The sequence below is a fragment of the Capricornis sumatraensis genome, chromosome 1 (assembly GCF_032405125.1).
Source record: "Capricornis sumatraensis isolate serow.1 chromosome 1, serow.2, whole genome shotgun sequence".
Lineage (NCBI taxonomy): Eukaryota > Metazoa > Chordata > Mammalia > Artiodactyla > Bovidae > Capricornis > Capricornis sumatraensis.
Window position 1 is genome coordinate 222765357 of NC_091069.1, and position 20258 is coordinate 222785614.

General features: G+C 38.8%; 1 protein-coding gene across 2 annotated transcripts in view; it reads right to left on the reverse strand.

Annotated features, from left to right (window-relative positions):
• The window catches only part of MED12L (mediator complex subunit 12L), a 353727-nt gene that overhangs the window by 10490 nt on the left and 322979 nt on the right, over positions 1-20258 (reverse strand). For both annotated transcript variants that reach the window (XM_068984811.1, XM_068984801.1), the window contains 3 exons: positions 6399-6488; positions 4290-4519; positions 2468-2624 (listed from right to left, as the gene is read on the reverse strand). In XM_068984811.1, the coding sequence (XP_068840912.1) occupies positions 2468-2624; positions 4290-4519; positions 6399-6488 (477 nt within the window). The remainder of the gene's footprint in view (positions 1-2467; positions 2625-4289; positions 4520-6398; positions 6489-20258) is intronic.

Here is a 20258-nt window from a genome sequence, read left to right on the forward strand (position 1 = left end):
TACTTTACTAGCATGTGAGATGAGTGTGATTGTGCAGTAGTTTGAGCATTCTTTTGCATTGCCTTTCTTTGGAACTGGGATGAAAACTGACCTTTTCCAGTCCTGTGGCCACTGCTGAGTTTCCCAAATTTGCTGGCATATTGAGTGCAGCACTTTCACAGCATCATCTTTCAGGATTTGAAACAGCTCAACTGGAATTCCATCACCTCCACTAGCTTTGTTCGTAGTGATGCTTTCTAAGGCCCACTTGACTTCACATTCCAGGATGTCTGGCTCTAGATGAGTGATCACACCATCATGATTATCTGGGTCATAAAGATCTTTTTTGTACAGTTCTTCCGTGTATTCTTGCCACCTCTTCTTAATATCTTCTGCTTCTGTTAGGTCCATAGCATGTCCATCCTTTATCGAGCCCATCTTTGCATGAAATGTTCCCTTGGTATCTCTAATTTTCTTGAAGAAATCTCTAGTCTTTCCCATTCTGTTGTTTTCCTCTATTTCTTTGCATTGATCGCTGAATAAGTCTTTCTTATCTCTTCTTCTTAGGGCAAGGTAATCAATGGCTATTGTCAGATGGCACTTTTCTCTAAATGACAAGGGTCGTAGATTTGGAATCCAAGCTAGGTCTGGGTGGGCTATTTCCACCACGAAAAACACAAGTTGGATCAGAAATACAGCAACCGCAATAGGAAGCCAGTTCTCCATTGGGCTCTCTGCGAGCCTGTTTAGGAAAAGTCAACCCAACTTTATAACTATTAATCTGTCTCTTTATGGAGGAAGCTAATCACCAAAAAAGGAATAAGTGTAAATTGGATGCAGAAACAAATCATTTTTCCTAATCTCCAAGGAATGTGCTGGTAATGAAAAATTATTAGAAGGACATTATCATGTGAATTGGGTTAAAAAGTACACAGTAACCAATAAGAAAGATTCTCAAAATTTGCAGTAAAAAATACTAGTGGAAGATAGGAAGTTGTAAATAAATAATGTAACAACTTTCCTCCATGATTTGGAAATTAGAAATTTTAAAACACACGAAAATGTAAACACCAATCATAGAAAGTTCTGAAACCTATCCTCAGAACTTGGGGAAAACTGTGATTCAAGAAAATATCACCACAAGTATTAATAGTCATATTAACAATAGTATTACCAAATAAGTGCTTTACTTGTATTTTCTTATTAGATTTTCACTATACATGTAAGAAGTGGGCACTATAATCATTTCCGTTTTACTTATGACAAAGCTAAAGATTAGAGGGGTTCTGACCACCTTGGAGATTATATGTATGCAGTGAGTGGGGTTAGCCATCTGTAGGCCACACTCCCTGAGAACAATTACCATATGTTTTCTAAATTTTCCACATGTTAATGGTGAAAACGAGGATGTAATTCACAGCGTCTTATAACTGTGAAGCAGTTTTGTTGAAGACTTGTGTTGGCTTCAATTGTCCACCTGATGGCGCTGCCAACCAGAATTCTTTGGATAACACTGAAGTCAGATCTGAAACCCATTTCAGCTAATGGTCCAAATATTTCCCTCCCACCATCAGTGTCAAGGTTGAGACATGAAAGTTCCTCTGCTGCCCCTTTCTGCAGGACTGGTTTATTTCCCACTGACCTCACATGAAGACTGTAACCCTTGGGTACCCAAGTTTTACTGGAGCTCCCATTCCTGGTGTTGCTCTCTTCTCCTTTCTTAGAAACACATAAAAGGACAGTGCATCTTAAGTTGGAACGTTGATAATGTTAGAGTCCACTGTATAGACTCATCAGCAATTTCCAATCCAATATCACAGGACCAGCTTGCTGATAACAAAGACAAATGCAACTGGCAAACATAATAGGTTGCATTCCCTAAGCAAGGAAGGCAGAAGTCAGAATGTGTCAAGAGGAAGAGTTATTTAGGAGACTCAAATATTTATGACGAAGAATCAAAGGGACAACTGTCCGGATACTACCAGAGACAAAATGAAATATCCCTTTGAAACATCCTCCTTACATCACTCCAACTTCACAGCCCAATCAGACTAGAGATGTTAGACAGAACATTTATAGGCATTACAGGCCCCTCTAGAAATATGATGAAAACTCTGGACAGCTCAATTTAAACAAAAAGAAAAACACACACAAGAAATTTTGAACTCAAATCACATGGTCTGTAGTTAAACAGTGACTGGGGAAACTGAGGCTTACACTATTAAGATAAAGGCATCCAGTTACCCTCCCAAACCTTTGGGAGCGGCAAAGGGATATCTACATTATATACCCTCCTGCCTACAACAACCAGGTGGATGCACAGAGGAAGGAAGACCTCTGCCAAACTGGAGCTAAATGACACCAATTTAGCTCCTAGTGTCAAGTACACAGGATTCCTTGGAACTCAGAAATTATAGTCTGAAGCGTCTGTTATTTCTTAAGGCTGCTGAGGATTCAACCCACAATTCACTCACTCCCAGCCCCCTACCTGGAGAAGCCTCTGCTGCTGTCGAACCTGTGGCTGTCTGGGTCTCATCGGGTCCTGAGACAAGGGCACTGAGGGAAGGTTTGGATGTGCGGAAGTCAGCACCGCATCGATTCCTCCTCCCACCAGAGGGCTCTGCTGAAGCGACTGATGATTCAGCCTGGTAAAGAAGAACGAACTTGTTTTCAGGCCCTAGTGCACTGTCAAAGTTTTTGATCAGTGCCGTGGGAGCCGTACATACACTCACAAATAAACCATCATATTCAATAATCACTTTGTACAATTCAAATGCAATAAAGGCCAGCGGTCAAGGTCACCTAGATTCTCAGGGACACACGGTATCACCTGACAAAGAACAGCAAGTATACTTACTACTTACAGTAAGATAGCAACATGGATAAATTACTTTTTAAAAATGTTCTGATAGTTTCTAATAAGTGACATTAACTGAGCATTTTACCTGGAGCAGGCGCTGTGGGAAAAATCTGAAATCTGTTATTTCGTTTACTACCCCCACAGCCCTCCTTCGTGTTCAGCAGTTTTGTTAGCCCTACTTTTAAAGTGAGAAAACAGAGCTAGAGAAGTAGTTACCAAAGGTAGTAAGACAGCAAATGGCACAGGTGGGATTTAAACCCAGAACTTTGGGGCTCTGAAGTTCAATTTCTTAGGCGGTATGCTATGTTGCCACTTACTAGACAAATAATAAATACAATGCATGTTTTCTAAATTTATTCATGTTCCCAAATGTGCTGCCATCAACCGTGCCAATTTTCCAAACAGTGATTACTTGGAGTTGACCTGAACTCTTTGACGGTAACACACAAGAGCAAAGCTGCTGTCCATGGGAGAGCAATATTCCGACATTCTGCAGGAAACTCAATTCCCCTAGACCGATGCCATGCAACAGAACATTCTACGCTGACTGCATCTGTGCTGTCCAGTAAGACAGCCACTGGCCACCGGCTACACAATTACTGGGTCTCAGGGCAAAAAAAGAATGCAGGGCTCTCTGATCAAAAATGAGCAAGAATTTCAAGTGAGTGACAGCAGAGCATTAATAGCAACCACACAGGCCTCTCTAAATACACAGTCCTGCCTGAATGCACAGATCACATATCTTCAAAGCTGGTCCTGTTGGCCACATGTGGTTAATGAACACTTGAAATGTTACTACTGTGACTGAGAACTGAGGAACAACATTTTAAAACTTTGATTAGTCTAAATTAAAACAGCCCACATGGCTAGTAGCTACTCTAATGGACAGTTCAGTTATACACTATGTCTACAACTTCCAGCTAAGCAAGAACTGAATAAGAGACATTCATGGCCCTGTTTTGCCAGCCATTTCTGAAGTGGAAAAGGTAAAAACTGAGACGTGTAACAGGACTGTTTGCACACCACACACAATGAGAACTGTAATCACAGGCTTTAAGGTGCCAATCAACATATTCTAGGTAAGGCATTGCTAGGGATAAGCATCAATTTTTTTATGAGTTAAAAAAAGGTTTTTACAATTTAAAACCTTTTTATAAAAGAGAAGGAAAAAAGAACACTGGAGCTAACACAGTGTTATCACTGAAAAATACTACACAAATACTAAGGGAGACATGAGTCAAACAACAAGCCTTGAATGAAATAAACAAGGTGAGACACTGCTTCTTTTGAACCACACTCCGGATGCTGCTAAAAATGAGACGACAGAATGAAAATGATGTGGAAATATGCAAGCTCATAAGGACAATTATATAACACCACGTCCTGAGGGAAGCACAGTAAAGATCAGGATTTGAGTGGCCACCACTGTAACCATCTCCACATGCATCACCTCTGGGAGCCGGTCAGGGGATGCAGGTACGGTGGCGCCTGCTGCTGAACGTAGCCGCTCGGCGGCTGCTGCATCTGTCTGAGTCTTTCCATGAGCGCTGGGTTGGAGTGAGCGGCCGGATAAGTTCTGGAATTATAGGTAGGAGACAGGACCACGCTGCCAGCCTGCTGCTGAGGGGTCTGCTGCAAAGGCATCTGGGTTCCATACATTGTGTAGCCCTGGGGCATGGTCTGCAGGCAGGCACAAGGGAAGAAGTCAACGTTTCCATTTACCAGCTTCCCTATCACTAAGACGCACAGGGCAAAAACAAAGCCAGGAGGAGCTCCCTGAGATGTGCTGTTCTCCACGGCTCTTTTAACTCAAAATATGAGGAAGGCTACTCTGGAGGCCAAGAGAAGAGTCAGAAAATTACAGGATGAACTTGCGTACTGATTCACCAGAAACTTCAATTACAAAACATGAATCCTCTTTTGGTTAAGCAATCAGTTTTAAGCTCAGATGCTTGCTTTCAGAAAAGGAAAGGCATGTTTCTGCATAGAAATAATCAGGCAAGCATGTACCTCTCGTGCACACATGATATCAGTGTTCAACAGAGTTCAAGCATCATTAATGCTGTTTCAGAAAAGCTACACATACTCAAGGCAAATAAAAATAATGGAGTACACTTTCCTAGTATGGTATGTAACTACACTTCCTTGGGCCTAATGAATTTGCCTATAGTAACGAATCAGTTAGCAAAAAAGAAGAAAAGTCAATTAACCAGAGGATGAGGGTGTCACTGAAAGTGTTAGTTGCTCAGTTATGTCTGACTCTTTGTGACCCTATGGACTGTAGCCTGCCAGGCTCCTCTGTCCATGGGATTCTCCAGGCAAGAATACTGGAGTGGGTTGCCATTCCCTTCTCCAGGGGATCTTCCCAACTCAGGGATTGAACCTGGGTCTCCTGCATTGCAGGCAGATTGTTTACTGGTAGTCTGAGCCACCAGGAAAGCCCAATGAGGGTGTCATTAGTGACTATTTGATATCCTTGAGTTCTGGTTGGACAGTAGCCTGCTTCAGCACTCTATAATACCATCAGGATACTCAAACTCTCCATTCAACATTATATAGTGGCTGTTTCTTCAAATCTTGACACCTGATGTAAATGAAAAGCTTTAGGTTCTGCTGGATCACCATCTATAATATACAGAACAGAGTGCTGATTAAAATAGAAGAGGACCACTCTCCGGGTCCTCTAAATACCACGTTTCGAGGTAGCTGAATGGCTCTGACTTGGAAGATAGAGTGATGGACAATGACTTTCTTGCAGACAGCACGCAGGGATGCAGGCCATGGGGCTTGGTGCCCATGAAGGCCAATCTCAGCCCTCCTTTCAGCTGTGGACACAGTGTGAACTGCTGGCCCCAACTAGAGGTCTTGCCAACATCCCTGGCTTCCTGATTATGAGAGGGGTAGAGTAAAAGGATGCAAAGGCAGAAATAACAAAACTATTAGAAAACAAATAGCTCAGGATTTGCATTATATTAAGGCAAAGCTATCTTTTGCTGAATAACTACCATGTATCTAGTGCCTCACTAGTTCTATAGGTGGTCTTAAATCCCCACAACATTCATCTCTATTTTACAGAGACAGAAATCAAGACTTTAAGTAACTCTCACAATGTTACACAGCTTAGAGGTTGTCAGGAATTTTGTCAAGGTATGATGCCAAGGCCAATTTTCTTCTTATTCTACCATGATTCCTCTTCGAAGCTCTTTGAATATCATAAAATTCCATCATAAATTACATCATTATGTATTACAAGGTAAGTACTATAGGACTAATAACCATTTCAATATCTATCATCATTATTAACATAAAGTTATGAATTGATATTTCTAATTCATTTCTAACAATTTCCTAAAATGTTTTATGCCCTTTAATCAATCCCCAGACTTGTTTAATAGTAACTGGTAAAGATTTCTGTGAAATGTCAATTATAATCTATAGGCAGAAGACGTGACTAAGTCCCATACCCCATAAGGGAACTGATACCCTACTTACTCGGTTCCCCCCTTCAAATAAAGAGCATTAAAAATCCCAGTAGCATCTACAAAGCAAACATGGGTACCTGTGCTTGCTGCAGTCCTGGATACTGGGGGAGCTGAGGGGAGGGCCGTGCCTGAGCAGCGAAGAGAGCAGCCTGGTCCCCTGGCTGGCCCTGGAAAACAAAGCCGAGGTGGCTCTTGGTCATAACAGCAAGGGTGTGATTCGAGCTCTTGGTTCATAACCCCAAACCCATGACACCAAACCTTACGTGAGAACAGCACTTGCAGATTCCAAACGGTATTAAATACTATTTCTCATCAACTTCCTGTTGACACTAGAGATTGTCACACTTATTATTTCTTCCAAAGAAGACTACAGCTATCCCAGATGATAAGACGTACATAAACACAAGTCAAAATATTCAATGGTCTGCTCATGAGAGAGAATCTGAGACAGCTTTCCTGAATACTCCAGGGTACAAAGGCCCCTCTAGAGTAAAAGGCGTGAGTTTCTCAAGCGTGAAATCTGAAATCACAGACCTGCCTCATCCTGTGCCCATCGATTAAGAGAACACGTGGTCCATACAAATGGCATATACAGTCTTCATGACTTTTTAATGATATTTCTTCAGAGGGACCTGAAAATTGCCTATTTAGCCAAGTATGCAAGGGAAGAATTTGGTTATCTTTTATGATTCTAATGACCAATAGGACCAATTAAATTTTATAAGTTAATATCAAATGCAATTCTAACCAACTGCAATATAAAATAAAACCAATTAACATCTGTTCACCAGCCTTAATTTAATACATGTTTTCGCCTGGGGAAACTATATTCCTAAAAGCAGCTATATGTATTTTGTTTTGGCAGCAGAAGCCATTTCACAGAAGGGTGCAGTATTACTCATAGAAAGAGGACTAACTTCTGACCATCCCTTGGTTTTCTCCAGGACTTACTAATTATAAAGAAACAGGATTTATTCTAGGATATTTTAGTGTCATTTTATATTCTAGATGTTCTCATTTTTTTTAAGTGTTAAAATATAGTAATGCAAAACCAATTTTAATGTTCCTGGAAAGAAGCACAGATACTTCTGGCAGAAAAAAAGGTATAAACATTTAGCTTAAGAGGGAAAACACTAACACTTTTTAGGCATTTATTATATGCCAGGGACTAGGCTTCTTATTCATATTTCCATTTTCTCACAGGAACTCTGCAGGGAGGGAACTTAGTCCCCATTTTCTTCAGGTAGGAAAAGTCAGCCTCAGAGAGCCTAGGCAGCTTAGCTAACTCACCTGGTTAAACCTGGCCAAGCCCTTAGTGTCCATGTGAGCCTGCCTCCAAAGCCCAGGGTTTTTTCCATGATGATAAGATGCTTTCATATGTGATATCAAGACTGAAAATATTTAAAATTTCACCTGGTGCTTATTCTTTAGGGACATATAGCCTCTTAAATTCACCCCAATAAGAAAACAAAAGGATAACCTTTATTAAGACTTGTTAGTAAGATTCTGAAATGAATGCATACATCAGATGGTGAAGCATTTTCCTCTGATCCCCACACATAAAATCACTTGAGAGCAGTTAAGAAACTTTGGCCTCTCCTAAGGTGACTGACCACACATACATGGACCAAACATAAATTTCTGAATGTATCTACTATCATCTCTATATATAGCAGCTTCAACAAGAATGTAACATTCCAGGGTACCATGATGATACTCTGAGATTCTAGCTGATTAATTTACTAAGTGTAATTATATCTCTATTTGCTTGTTGTTCAGTCGCTAAGTCGTGTCTGACTTTTGCGATACCATGAACTGCAGCACGCCAGGCTTCCTTGTCTTTCATTGTCTTGAGGAGTTTGCTCAAACTCATGTCCATTGTATCAGTGATGCCATCCAATCATCTCATCCTCTGCTGCCTCCATCTCCTCCTACCCTCAGTGTTTCCCAGCATCAAGGTCTTTTCCAATGAGTCAGCTCTTCGCATCAGCTGGCCAAAGTATTGGAGCTTAAGCTTCAGCATCAGTCAGCCAGTGAATATTCAAGGTTGATTTCCTTTAGGATTGACTGGTTTGATCTCTTTTCTGTCCAAGGAACTCTCAAGAGTCTCCTCCAGCACCACAATTCAAAATCATCAACTCTTCGGCATTCAACCTTCTTTATGGTCCAACTCTCACATACATACATGACTACTAGAAAAACCACAGCTTGGGCTAGATAGACCTTTTGTCGGCAAAGTGATGTCTCTGCTTTGTAATATGCTGTCGAGGTCTGTAACAACTTTCCTTCCAAGGAGCAAGCATCTTTTTAATTTCGTGACTGCAGTCTCCGCCTGCAGTGATTCTGGAGCCCAAGAAAAAAAATCTGTCACTGCTTCCACAGAAAAATACCCCAGGCTCCCTCTAGGACAGCACATGTCAGGGCAGTGTGGCCATCCAGAGCATACAAGGATCGCCCTGACCTATCCAAGTAGCGCTCAATCCTCCAAACATCAACCAGATCTTTACATGACACTTCTCGAATCTGTGCTTGCTGACAGCATCATCCCAAGTCCCTGAAACATACTGCTGTGCTTCTTGGTGGGGACAACATATGTAAATTATCATTTTTACACAAGAACAATGAATTATTTGTGTGAGTTAGAACCTTGAGGTCCCTAAGTGATCTAAAATCCCCATGCCCTTTTTTGGCTTGGAGGTAAACAAGGTTAAGATCTACAGATCTCTTCTAGCTCTTCACTCTTCCTTTGCTTCCTAAAGAATCTTATAAAGAGAAACTGACTTATATGTGGGGGGACAGAAGGACCAAAACACTAATAGGGTAAGTATCTGAGTTACTGGGCAACATACTTTTACTGACAAATAGTTGACACTGTGGAAATTTAAGAAATATGTATTGTAAACTATTTCCATTCTTAAAATCACAAAATTAACATTCAAGAAAGAGCATTATAACTTTGAAAACAAAGCAAGAAGGGGTAAAAAAATTTATATAATTCATGCATTCTTCAGTGAACCACTTTTAATCCAAAGGTAAACTGCTTATTTATAAATAGACTGTGTTTCTTCCCAGTGCTATTTTTTGCCCAACTCACTCCTTAAGTGCAGGAGGTAAGGGCTCTAACATTCAACAGTCTCCTTGAGCAAATCACAAATCCCTAAGGGCTTTATAGTCCCATTTGCCCTGAACGAAAAATATCCCTCTTTTTCAAACTGAAATGACTTCCTGCTATTATCTGGTTTTTCCCAGAATAATGCCAGGAACAAATTATTTCAATTTGTAGAGATATTCAATCTGTTGAGTAAAGAATAGATGACCAAGAAGTTCTTTAGTAACTTTTGTTGTTTTGGTTGTTGTTCAGCCGCTCAGTTGTGTCTGACTCTTTGAGACCCCCAGACTGCAGCATGCCAGGCTTCCCTGTCCTTCACTATCTCTTGGAGTTTAACTTAAAAGATGCTGAATGAGGACCAATCCTCCAATGTGGGAATAAGAGAACTAGAAATTGGAAGTTAGTAAAAGTCTTAAAATATTAATCGGATGGTTTTGCTGCATTCAAGAAGGGACTACATAACGTATCATCCAAACTGGAACAGGCCAGGGGAACAGGGCAGGGACCACTCCTGGCAAATCATGACTTAGGGTCACCTTTTCACATGTAATATATCTATCTGCTATTTTTGGAAAACTATCTAGGCTTTATTTCATTAAAGCAAAATCAGTTCCTAGCACTGTATATGGCATATAGTAAGTGCCCAATAAATATCTATTGAGGAAATCTAAGATTTAATTGAGTTTATCTGCTAAAGAAGAGATCCAGGGGTAAACTGAGATTTATATCTCAGCATAAATTAGTTTACCAAGTGCTTTCAAGTGCCCCATGTTTTTGAATATCAGCTTTTGTTTTAAAAACTCACTTTTCAATTCAATTCTTAGCATCTGTCATTCTAATGGTTTCTTCTTTTGTTTTATTAGTACCTAGAGAGTAGCTCAACTGCCCTCTCATTTTGTGAGTATAAAGGGCAGTTCAGGAGGCTGGTTTCTGATGAAGCATTTGTGTCTAGCCAGGTGCCACACTGTGGTCTGGCTTCAGCTCCCCTGGCTCAGGTACCCAATTTACAAGTGCCAAGGGAGTAAGAAACAGTTAACTGGGCAATTCTGACAGCTGCATGAACCCATCTCTACCCTGAGACCCAGGGTAAATTCCCACAAGATAAATTTACCATGTAAATTCCTACAAGGTAAATTCCTACCATGTTTGTTTTTAAACACTTTGCTTTAGGTTTGGTTCTGGAAAAGAAATAGCAATCTATTTTATTTTCTAAAATTTCCACTTCCTAAAAACTTTTTAAAAAGCTGTGCTGTTCAATAATGACTCTTCTTCCTGGCCTTTATAAAAATAAGTCTCTCTCTTACTGCTTTATTTTTAATTAGACAAGAGGGTATCTGAGCTCAGACAGACTGAAAACCTCCTGCATGACTGGAAATGAATGAATGCAGTAGGTTTAAAATTTTTGATAAATCATCCTTAAAGACAATTTTCAATCTTCTGGGTCTTCTTCTTTTCATTAGTTCACTCTGAGTCAACTGAGAAAATGTGAGGCTCTCTTTCTAAAAGAGAATTGGTTATGACTCCAATTAGCAGATAGTAAGCATTACAATCAGCAGCACTTCAGGATCAGGAAACTTCTCTCCACTTAATTCGCTAGTAATGATATTTTCAAATTCCTATTTAGTAACTTGCCAATACTATTTAAGGGCTGTGAGGAGAGAGAAGTGTTGCACCTGAAAACCACAGCCAGATTTTGTGACTCTGAAAATGCTGTTTTGTGTTTCTGAAAATGCTGATTTAGGAATACTAATAAAGGTCACCCAGTGAGAACCAGTGGGGAATGTTTCAAACTACTTGTTTGGAAGGTCCTGAGTAACGGCGTCCAAGGTTAAACAACAAATGGTGTGAACTAAAAGTTTTGGCATCACATTACATGGGTATATTTTGATTGCAGACAAAGATATACAGAAAATTCTTTAATTAAAAGAGGTCTTGCTGACCATTGTGCTTGATTTTTTCAAAAAGCTTTCACATCAAATATAACTCAGTTGGTGATCAATTAACAGTAACATTAACTACTGGCACAAACAGGTTCATTTTGAAATAAACACACTTCAATAATAAACCTCAATAACAATAAACAACTTTAATGTGCTCATAAATGATGACTAAAGCATACTGATTAGTCGAATATATGCATTCATTAAATTTCTAATATTGGAAACTATTAAAGAAAGATAAGAATAGTGAAATGATAGCAAAGATATATAAACACATTTCCATTTATCTGAGTGAATATGTAGGTTATCTATAACCCTTTAACTTTAAATACTTGATGAATAAAGTATTTTGTCTATTTTTTAAAAAGTAAAATCAATGATAAATGCAAATTATATTGTTTAAATTACATTATCATCTGAACAATAATTACAGCAACATAAACTATATGCAAGGTATTTTAAAATTTGATAGTTTAATTCAAGTTTCTAAACAGAAACTTTGCTTGCTCTCTGTACACTACAAATGTCAGGAAAAACTGATAGAAAAATTGTTTTCAGAAAAGCCTGCAAACTTTCCTTTGCCTAAAGAACAGTTAATGAAATTGCCTACATAGCAGTATTTCATCACCTAAATATTGTCAAAGTTGTATTTGCAGTTAAGGATATTTTCACCAATGTACAGAAAATGTTACCCATTAAATTCATAGTGAAACAAGTTGACTTACATTCACATCTGAGATGTGTGCTCTGTTTTATTCTAGTGCTTCTTGGGTTTATGTTGTGGGTTGGCTACCTGATATAGAAACCTATAAGTAATTTAATGCAAAACATGCATTCTTAGCTAGCCCAGGCAAAGCGGTAGGTAGAGATGAGGTCTTGTGACATGCATGCACAAGACCTATGCTCAAAAAAAAATTAAAAAAAATAATCTTCTCCATACCGGAAAGAAAACAGAGATGATGGGTTCTGTTGAGAATTTAGGAAGAACCAGTGAGTGGGATGTGATGAGTAGGGCATTGTCATAACCACAGTTTTCATTATCTTGCATTGGCCTATGAGTCAGCATGCCATGCGTTCCTCCACTAATGATGTGAGTTACCACAGAGAGAAGCAAGAGCTCGGGAATAGATGGGTTTGAAAGTGGGACTGAGATGATGCTGCACGAACTCGCCTATGTTCCCAAGCCCAGGCCACAAACGTTCACTGGTTTCTACACCATACACATATATGATGGGAAGCACAAGGCAATCAAAGGGGCCAACTTCCAGAAATAAATTCTGTTGAAGTGAACATGGGCAATGCATTCATGATTTTGTGTCACGGTCTCAAACATAAACCAAGTGAGTAACAGTGAAATGAAGACTATAATTATTACCAGCTATAGAGGAATAACCTGCTTCTCATTTTGATGTTCAAAAGTAATGCTATAAATGTTTACTTAATTTAAAAAAAAGAAAGAAAGAAAAGAAAGTATAAGGAATGACAGCAGGGGTGTTACCATTATGTTGTCAAAGTCTTCCAGAAGGGAGACAGCAGAGTTACAGAAGTCCTACAGAAAGGGGACAGCAAGAAAACGGCAGACAATACAGATAAGATTTTTTAGCCTAATGATGTGAGTAGCCAAAACACATAAGAATCAGTTCATCTTAAAACAATTTTCAGGGAGTCGAGACTTAAAACCCCAGGCCCTAAGATAGGTTATATTAATTTATATGCCAAACAATACCACCATAGGCTGGGACACAAATATGACAACAGTCACAAAATGGAATAATACCACAACCTGGAGGTTAAATGGGGACAGACAGGAAGTAGAGAAGTGATCAGAACCAGATAATTTCCCAAAACAAAAGGATGCTGGGCCCCCCAGTGTAAGCCAAAGAGTGCCTGAGACTTTCCCAGCCCAGAATCAGGGGAGAAGAGCTCAGGACATCTGGGTCACATGAAACAGACGAGACATTAAGTGAACAAGTCATGTATTATTGGAGGAGGTCATTAGATTGCTCCATTGCCAGTAAATGCAAATGAAAACAGATCATCACTTTAACCACACATTCAATCAACCAAAATAGACAAAAACTATTTACAGTGCCCCTAGTGTTTACATGCTAACAAGGAATCTAATTTATTAACAAAAAGGAAACTCCATGCTGGGGGGAAAAAACTCCTCTTTTTCAAGTCAATGATTTCCTTGCTTAATCATTTTTATAAATGGATTCTAGGTGACATTTTGTTTGAGATATTAAAGTTTTTCTGTTCACTGAGGTTTAGAAATAGCGAGGACATAAAAAATTCACAACCTTAATTGAAAAAAAAAAAAAAGCAGTTTACTATAATAAGAACTAGAAATAACAGGAGGAATTTCCCAAGCAAATAATATCTATTCTCACCATTTTAGGGCTAAGTACGTAATTCATTGTATCTATTCATTTGTCTTATATCCAACTCTATCACCTCTGTATGAGTGGTTCACTTTCTCGACCCTTATCCCATCTTCACTTCATTCATAAAAATCAAGCTGTGTACACTATCTATAGGATCACTATATTTGCACAATCATAATTTCAGCAAATGACATGGGCACCTTCCTTATCATCCAAGTAAATAGAGAAATACCGGCTATTAAGTAATAAGCAGAGCATCCACTTTCCTGGACAGTTTCCACCCAAGGAACAAAGTGATAGGTGTTAGGGCATATTTATTGGGTTTTGTTCTCTTAAGCTCATTTTTGTCACTGAGATGTATAAAAATAATAGTCTCTGAGTAAGTGCATGAAAGATTCTTGTCAAAACTCAAGATTTGTTTTAATAAGACTGATCTGCATACCTTTACCAAATAAGAACCAAATTATTTTGAAATATGTTCAAATTATACAATCTGGTAAATTGCAGAAGGGAAAATTAAAGTAGCTAGTAGAGTTATAAAACATGCCTAATCTCACAAGTAATCAGAAAGTGCAAATTAAAATGTCATAATACAATATCATTTCACCAGCTCTGACTGAGAAAATTAAAGGTTAATCAAAGTTTAGTGAAGATGTGGAGAAAGTAAAACACTCATTTATAACTGATGGGAATCACCACCACTATGGAAATTAAATCTCCACTTCTACTTACACATACATACCCTAAAACTCTGCACAAACAGAAGAAGTGTACAAAAATGTTTACTGTAGCATGGTTAACAGTAACAAAAAATTGGAAATAACATAAGTGCTCATTAACAGAATGGATAAATGTTAACACTCATAATGAAATAGCACCTAAGCAGACAAGCAAATAAAATCAAGTAAGTATAACAAAGAAGATATATTCAAAATTAGTCAACATTAAAAAGATACCAAACAATAATACCAATGTGAGGCGATCACATAAAGTTTGAAATCTGAAGGTGATATTTTATAATGTTTGTATCAATGGATGCAAAAATAAGTAGCAAAAATATAAAAACATTGATAAGAAAGAAAAACACAAATTCATGATAATGATTACCTCTTTACAGGAAAGAAAGGAAATGACAGGAGACCAGGGGCCTCATCCATGTCTATCGTATTTATGTTAAAAAATAAAAATCTAGAGCAAATGTGGCAAAACATTATTATTTAATAAAATTAGGTGGTAAGTATACAAGTGTTTGCTCTATTATTATCTAACCTTGTATGTTTGAAAGACACTGCTAGAGAGTAAGGAGGAGTGAAAGATCAGAGGAAGGAAACATACACCAAGGTGATACCACATCCATTAGGGAAATCAGTTACCAGACAAAAAGGATGCTGCTTAACTTAAATGGGGTCTATCAATCCGAGAGGCCTGTTTTCAGGATGTTACAGGGTCACTTCTGCCAAGGCACTAACAACTCTAGAAGGCTCTGACTCACTGAGTATTCTTCCATTAAAACCTTAGAAGGGTGTCAGTTGCCATTATTGCGGGGAGCCCCATCCCCATGCTGGCGACCCGGACTCCCTGCAGAGAGCGCTGTGCTGGTGTGGGGGCCTGTTAAAGCCCTCTCTCCTCCACACAGTTTCTGGGAGGGTCTCCAAGCCTTCTCTGAACCCAGCCATGCTTGCTGGCAGGGGCGGATGATAAGACTTTCTGTAAGGCACTGCACTCTTCAGTTCTTATCCAATGCCAACATGAGAACAAGCAAACCAAGTGCCAACTTCAGGATATCCAAGTAACCATATGCTATAACTGAGCACATCATTTTTGCCTGGCAGAAATCCTCCTCTTTAATGTCATGAATATCCTTAGGAGTCATTATTTATAGCCAGCAGTGAATTGCTTTCTTCCAAATCTGCTCCATCAAATTAAGATAAATATATCTTTTGTCTATCTTTCACTGGACTCTCAAACTCTCTAGTATTATTCCAAAGAACACAAGATGATTGTGTACACTGAAAAGGAGAAATCAGGATTAAGTGATATCATAAATCAAGGTAGAAAATTAGGTCCTCTTCCTGTGTCAAAGCTTAAAATTCCATTCAAAACCCCCTTCCCTAGAAGGTTGATATGGTGAGGGCGGGGAAGGAAGGTATCTCCTATCAGAAGAAAAATATGAGAAATAATAAAAAGGTAACTGGAAAACAATTTAAGCAGCATTTGGCATTATTATAAACAAAATTATAAATTTTACAATAGTTCTCATGGGATATGTGGGAAATAAAATACAACAATGATACTTTTAATAGTGAAATTGGAATCATCGTTCTCAAGTTTATATCACAGAATTTAGATGGTAAAAACATAATGCTCCAAGAAGCCAAAATGACTATTAGGAAAACTAAACAATGTTTCTTTTTCTTGGTCTCTTCTACTGGTGTCCACTAAGTACCAGTCATAATAGGACAATGAATGTACTTATGCAAGTAAAGCATTGGATGTACATTTATTTTTAGCCCTTCAACATATTTAAGAAAATAAAGATCATTTTTATGGGGCAAGGAAGTCCTTTGAAATAATACAACCATAAAATAATACTAATAAAACAGTAACATGAAGTATGGCAGCTAATATTTTTTGAGAACACACTATAAGGTAGCCACTATTCTAAGGGCTGTTACACACGTTAAATCTTTAATTTCACAAGAAGCCTATGAAGTAAGTATCACATTAGCTCCATTTTATAGATGAGACTCTGGAGGAGAAAGATGACAAAAATCATGACACTGGGTCCCATTTCAATAAGGGACACTGAGTAAGGAATGGAGGGAGAGCATTTTTACTTTTCTGGATGAAGACTGTAACTGGGAAAAATAAAAACAAGTTTCCTCACCAAAACATCTTTATGCATGTCAATATGCACTAAAGCCATAAGAAAATACACTTGATTATAATAAGTCATTACATCAAATAATTTGATACAATATCCATGCTATTGTATATTTAGTACCATTTTTCTAGCACTAGTGTTAATATACAACACTATTAATATAATCCTGAGGAAATGTAAGATGGTTCATAACAGAAAACTGCATGACCAACTGAAGCTGATATATTCAGCCTCTGAAGCAGAATCAGTTACTTTTTATGGGATTCTAGTTTTCCCCATGCACCATCTATGGCTAGAGATTCCATTACACATCAACTCTCTCCATTAGATGGAAAGAGGCTGGGATGACTCTGCCAGGTCTGAGACATATCTCGAACTCAAGAGCTTAGGCCTTCCCTGCCCCATCTATGTTTTCAAAACAAGCGTAGCAGAGGTCACTGTTGGGAAGAGTTTCTGGAAGCACTCAAAGGAAGTGCTACAACATGAATTTGTGGATAAAAATCACATTGCTAGGGATTAAGGTTGCTAAAGATGCTCAGGGTTGGGATTCCCTGGTGGTCCAGTGGTTAAGAATCTACCTGCCAACATATGAGACATGGGTTCGATCCTTGGTCCAGAAAGATCCCACACGTCATAAGCCAGCACGTCACAGCTACTAAGTCCCTAAGTCTCTCCCTAAAGCCTGTGCTCTGCAAAAGGAGCGGCCACTGCAGTGAGAAGCCAGTGCACTGCAATGAGAGAGTAGCCTCCGCTCACTGCAAATGGAGAAAGCCTGCTTGCAGCAACAAAGACTCAGCACAGTCAACATAAATAAACACTTGTTTCAGGGTTCTGGAAATAGCTGCTCAAAACATGAATTCATTCAATAAACATCTCATAGATTTCTACCCTCTGCTCAGTAAATGAAATGATACAAAGTATTATAAAAACCCAATGCTTGAGCTAAGAAGAGAGGGTCAGCTAGCAGGTGGGTGGTAGGGTGTCATTGTACAAACAGCCGAAGGAGCAGTCACATCCAGGGTTTGGAGGAACAGGTTAGTCTTTAAAAGGATCTGTCACAATACCAAGATCAATTTTGAAAGCTAAGATAATTTGAAATTCTCCATCAAGCTTGTTACGTTTAAAAAATTGGATATCTGTAATTAGGAAATTGGCAAGATAAGGAGGAAGACGATACCTATTTCATCTTCTCTGAAAGAAGCCAAAAACTGAGAAAGAAAAAAACACAAGTTTTAAATAGCTAGAGAGAATCACATTTTACGTATGCATTTAACTTGAGAAAATGTTGCTGCCAAAATCAGAATCAACTTTTCTTACTAAAGCACATAGGTCAGCACTTACTAGAAAACAGCTAATTGCATCAAGAATAAAATATGAAAACAATGTATCAATATCACTTATATTCCATATAATTCTACCTTGAGTTTTTAAAGATTACACGACAATTTGTTTTCTGCCACAATACCATATTTAGCTAGCATCTATGTATATTAATCCATGATCTACTGGGAGAAAGAAAAGGCACTCAAATTTCCCTCAGAACCTCCTTGGTGCAGGCATGCTATAAATGCTACATACAATCTCATCTGCTCTGTGGAGGACCACTCCACCCTGTGTCTGCATCATGTACGCATTCCTCTTCCTTTAAAAAATATTATTTCTCTTGATGAACAAACACTTACAGAATGATGAGGTAGGAAAAAAAAATGCCTGCTTCTGTCAAAAAAGAACATAGGAGAGGAGTAGAGGTGACTATCATACAGGCATACCTTGGAGATACTGTGGGTTTGGTTTTAGATCACAGCAATGAAGCGAATGCTGTAATAAAGTAGGGCCCCGCATGTGGCGCTGGTGGTAAAAAACCAGCCTGCCAATGCCGGAGACCCAAGAGATGTGGGTTCAATCCCCGGGTTGGGAAGATCCCCTGGATAAAGTGAGTCATCTGAATTTTTTTATTTTCCTGTGCATCTAAAGGTTATATTTAAACTATACTGTAGGACTTCCCTGGTGGTCCCATGGTGAAGAATCCGCTTGCAAATGCAGGGGATGTGGGTTCAATCCCTGGTCCAGGAAGATACCACATGCCGCAGGGCAGCTAATCCCATGAGCCACAGCTACTGAAGCCGGCACATTCTCGGGCCCCAGCTCTTCAACAAGAGAAGCTCAAGGACCACAACTTGAAGACTAGCCCCTACTTGCTACAGCAAGAGAAAGCCCAGGTGCAGCAATGAAAACCCAGAGCAGCCAAAATTAAATTAATAAAAATTTAAAAAATAAACCACACCATAATCTAGTAAGTGAGCAATAGTATTGTGTCTTTTAAAAATGTTTTCATTAAGAAATACTTTATTGCTAAAAAATTGTAACCAGCTGAGCCTTCAGAGAGTCATAGAAATAACACAGAACACTGATCACAGATCACAATAACAAATATAATAATAATAAAGGTTGAAATATTGTAAGAACTACTAAAATGTAACAGAGAGACACAAAGTGAGCATATGCTGTTGGAAAAACAGTCCTGAGACTTGTTCAATGCAGGGCTGTCAATCTGTACTTACTACAAACCTTCAATTTGTAGTCAGGGCAGTATCTCTGCAGTACAACAAAGCAAAGCACAACTAAACAAGGTATGCCAGTACAATCACTGTTGTGCAGTTGAGCTTTTACCACTTGAAGAAAGAACTCCTGATTTCTCAAGGGGAAAAAGAAAAGAGAAAAGAAAAATCTAAGCTGTGATCAAATTACTACAGAGGAATCAGTTAACAAATTATCAGTGAATTCCTAGTAGTATAAGCTGTACAACCTTAGATGGTATAAAAGAATGCCATGCTAAGTCGCTTCAGTTGTGTCGACTCTGTGCGACCCTATGGACCGTAGCCTGCCAGGCTCCTCTGTCCATGGGATTCTCCAGGCAAGAATACTAGAGTGGGTTGCCATTTCCTTCTCCAGGGGATCTTTCAGACCCAGGGATCGAACCCGTGCGTCTTCAGTCTCTTGCACTGGCAGCTGGATTTTTTTTTTACCTCTAGCACCACCTGAGAAGCCCATAAAAGAAGAGAGTAACAGGTATTTTTGAGTGGTGTGAATGATGGGGTCCTATAGGTACATTTTAGGTCATAAATCTACCTCCAAATATGCACAGACATTTTTGAATACATGAAGATTTTTCTATTGAATTCCCTTTTAATAAAAGTCTTTTGCTTCAGGGGAAACTGCTTCTCATGGCTAATATCAGGAAGTGAATTTCTGAGGACAGACGTTTCACCTATAACCAGGCTGGCAAGCGGCTACCCAGTGTTAAGAACCACTTAAGAGAAATTCAAAACTGAACTCGCCAGTAACAGTCTGAAAGTTGCCCATTAATAAGTCAAATAACACTTTGTGATAGAAAAGTAGATAAGAAAAAGACATATTTAATGTAAGGCAAATTTTACTTAGGCTTCTATTACTTTAAAAGGGAGATGAATTCATTCTAGTGGAGTGATTATTTAGCTTCTAGTAAATTTTTTTCTCCTTGACGATTGGAAACAGTGGTGTAACTATCCTCGGAAAGAGCTAAAATCCCACTGAGGTTTTGAATGACTCCAAACTTGTTGTTTAGAGAAAAACCAAGGCTT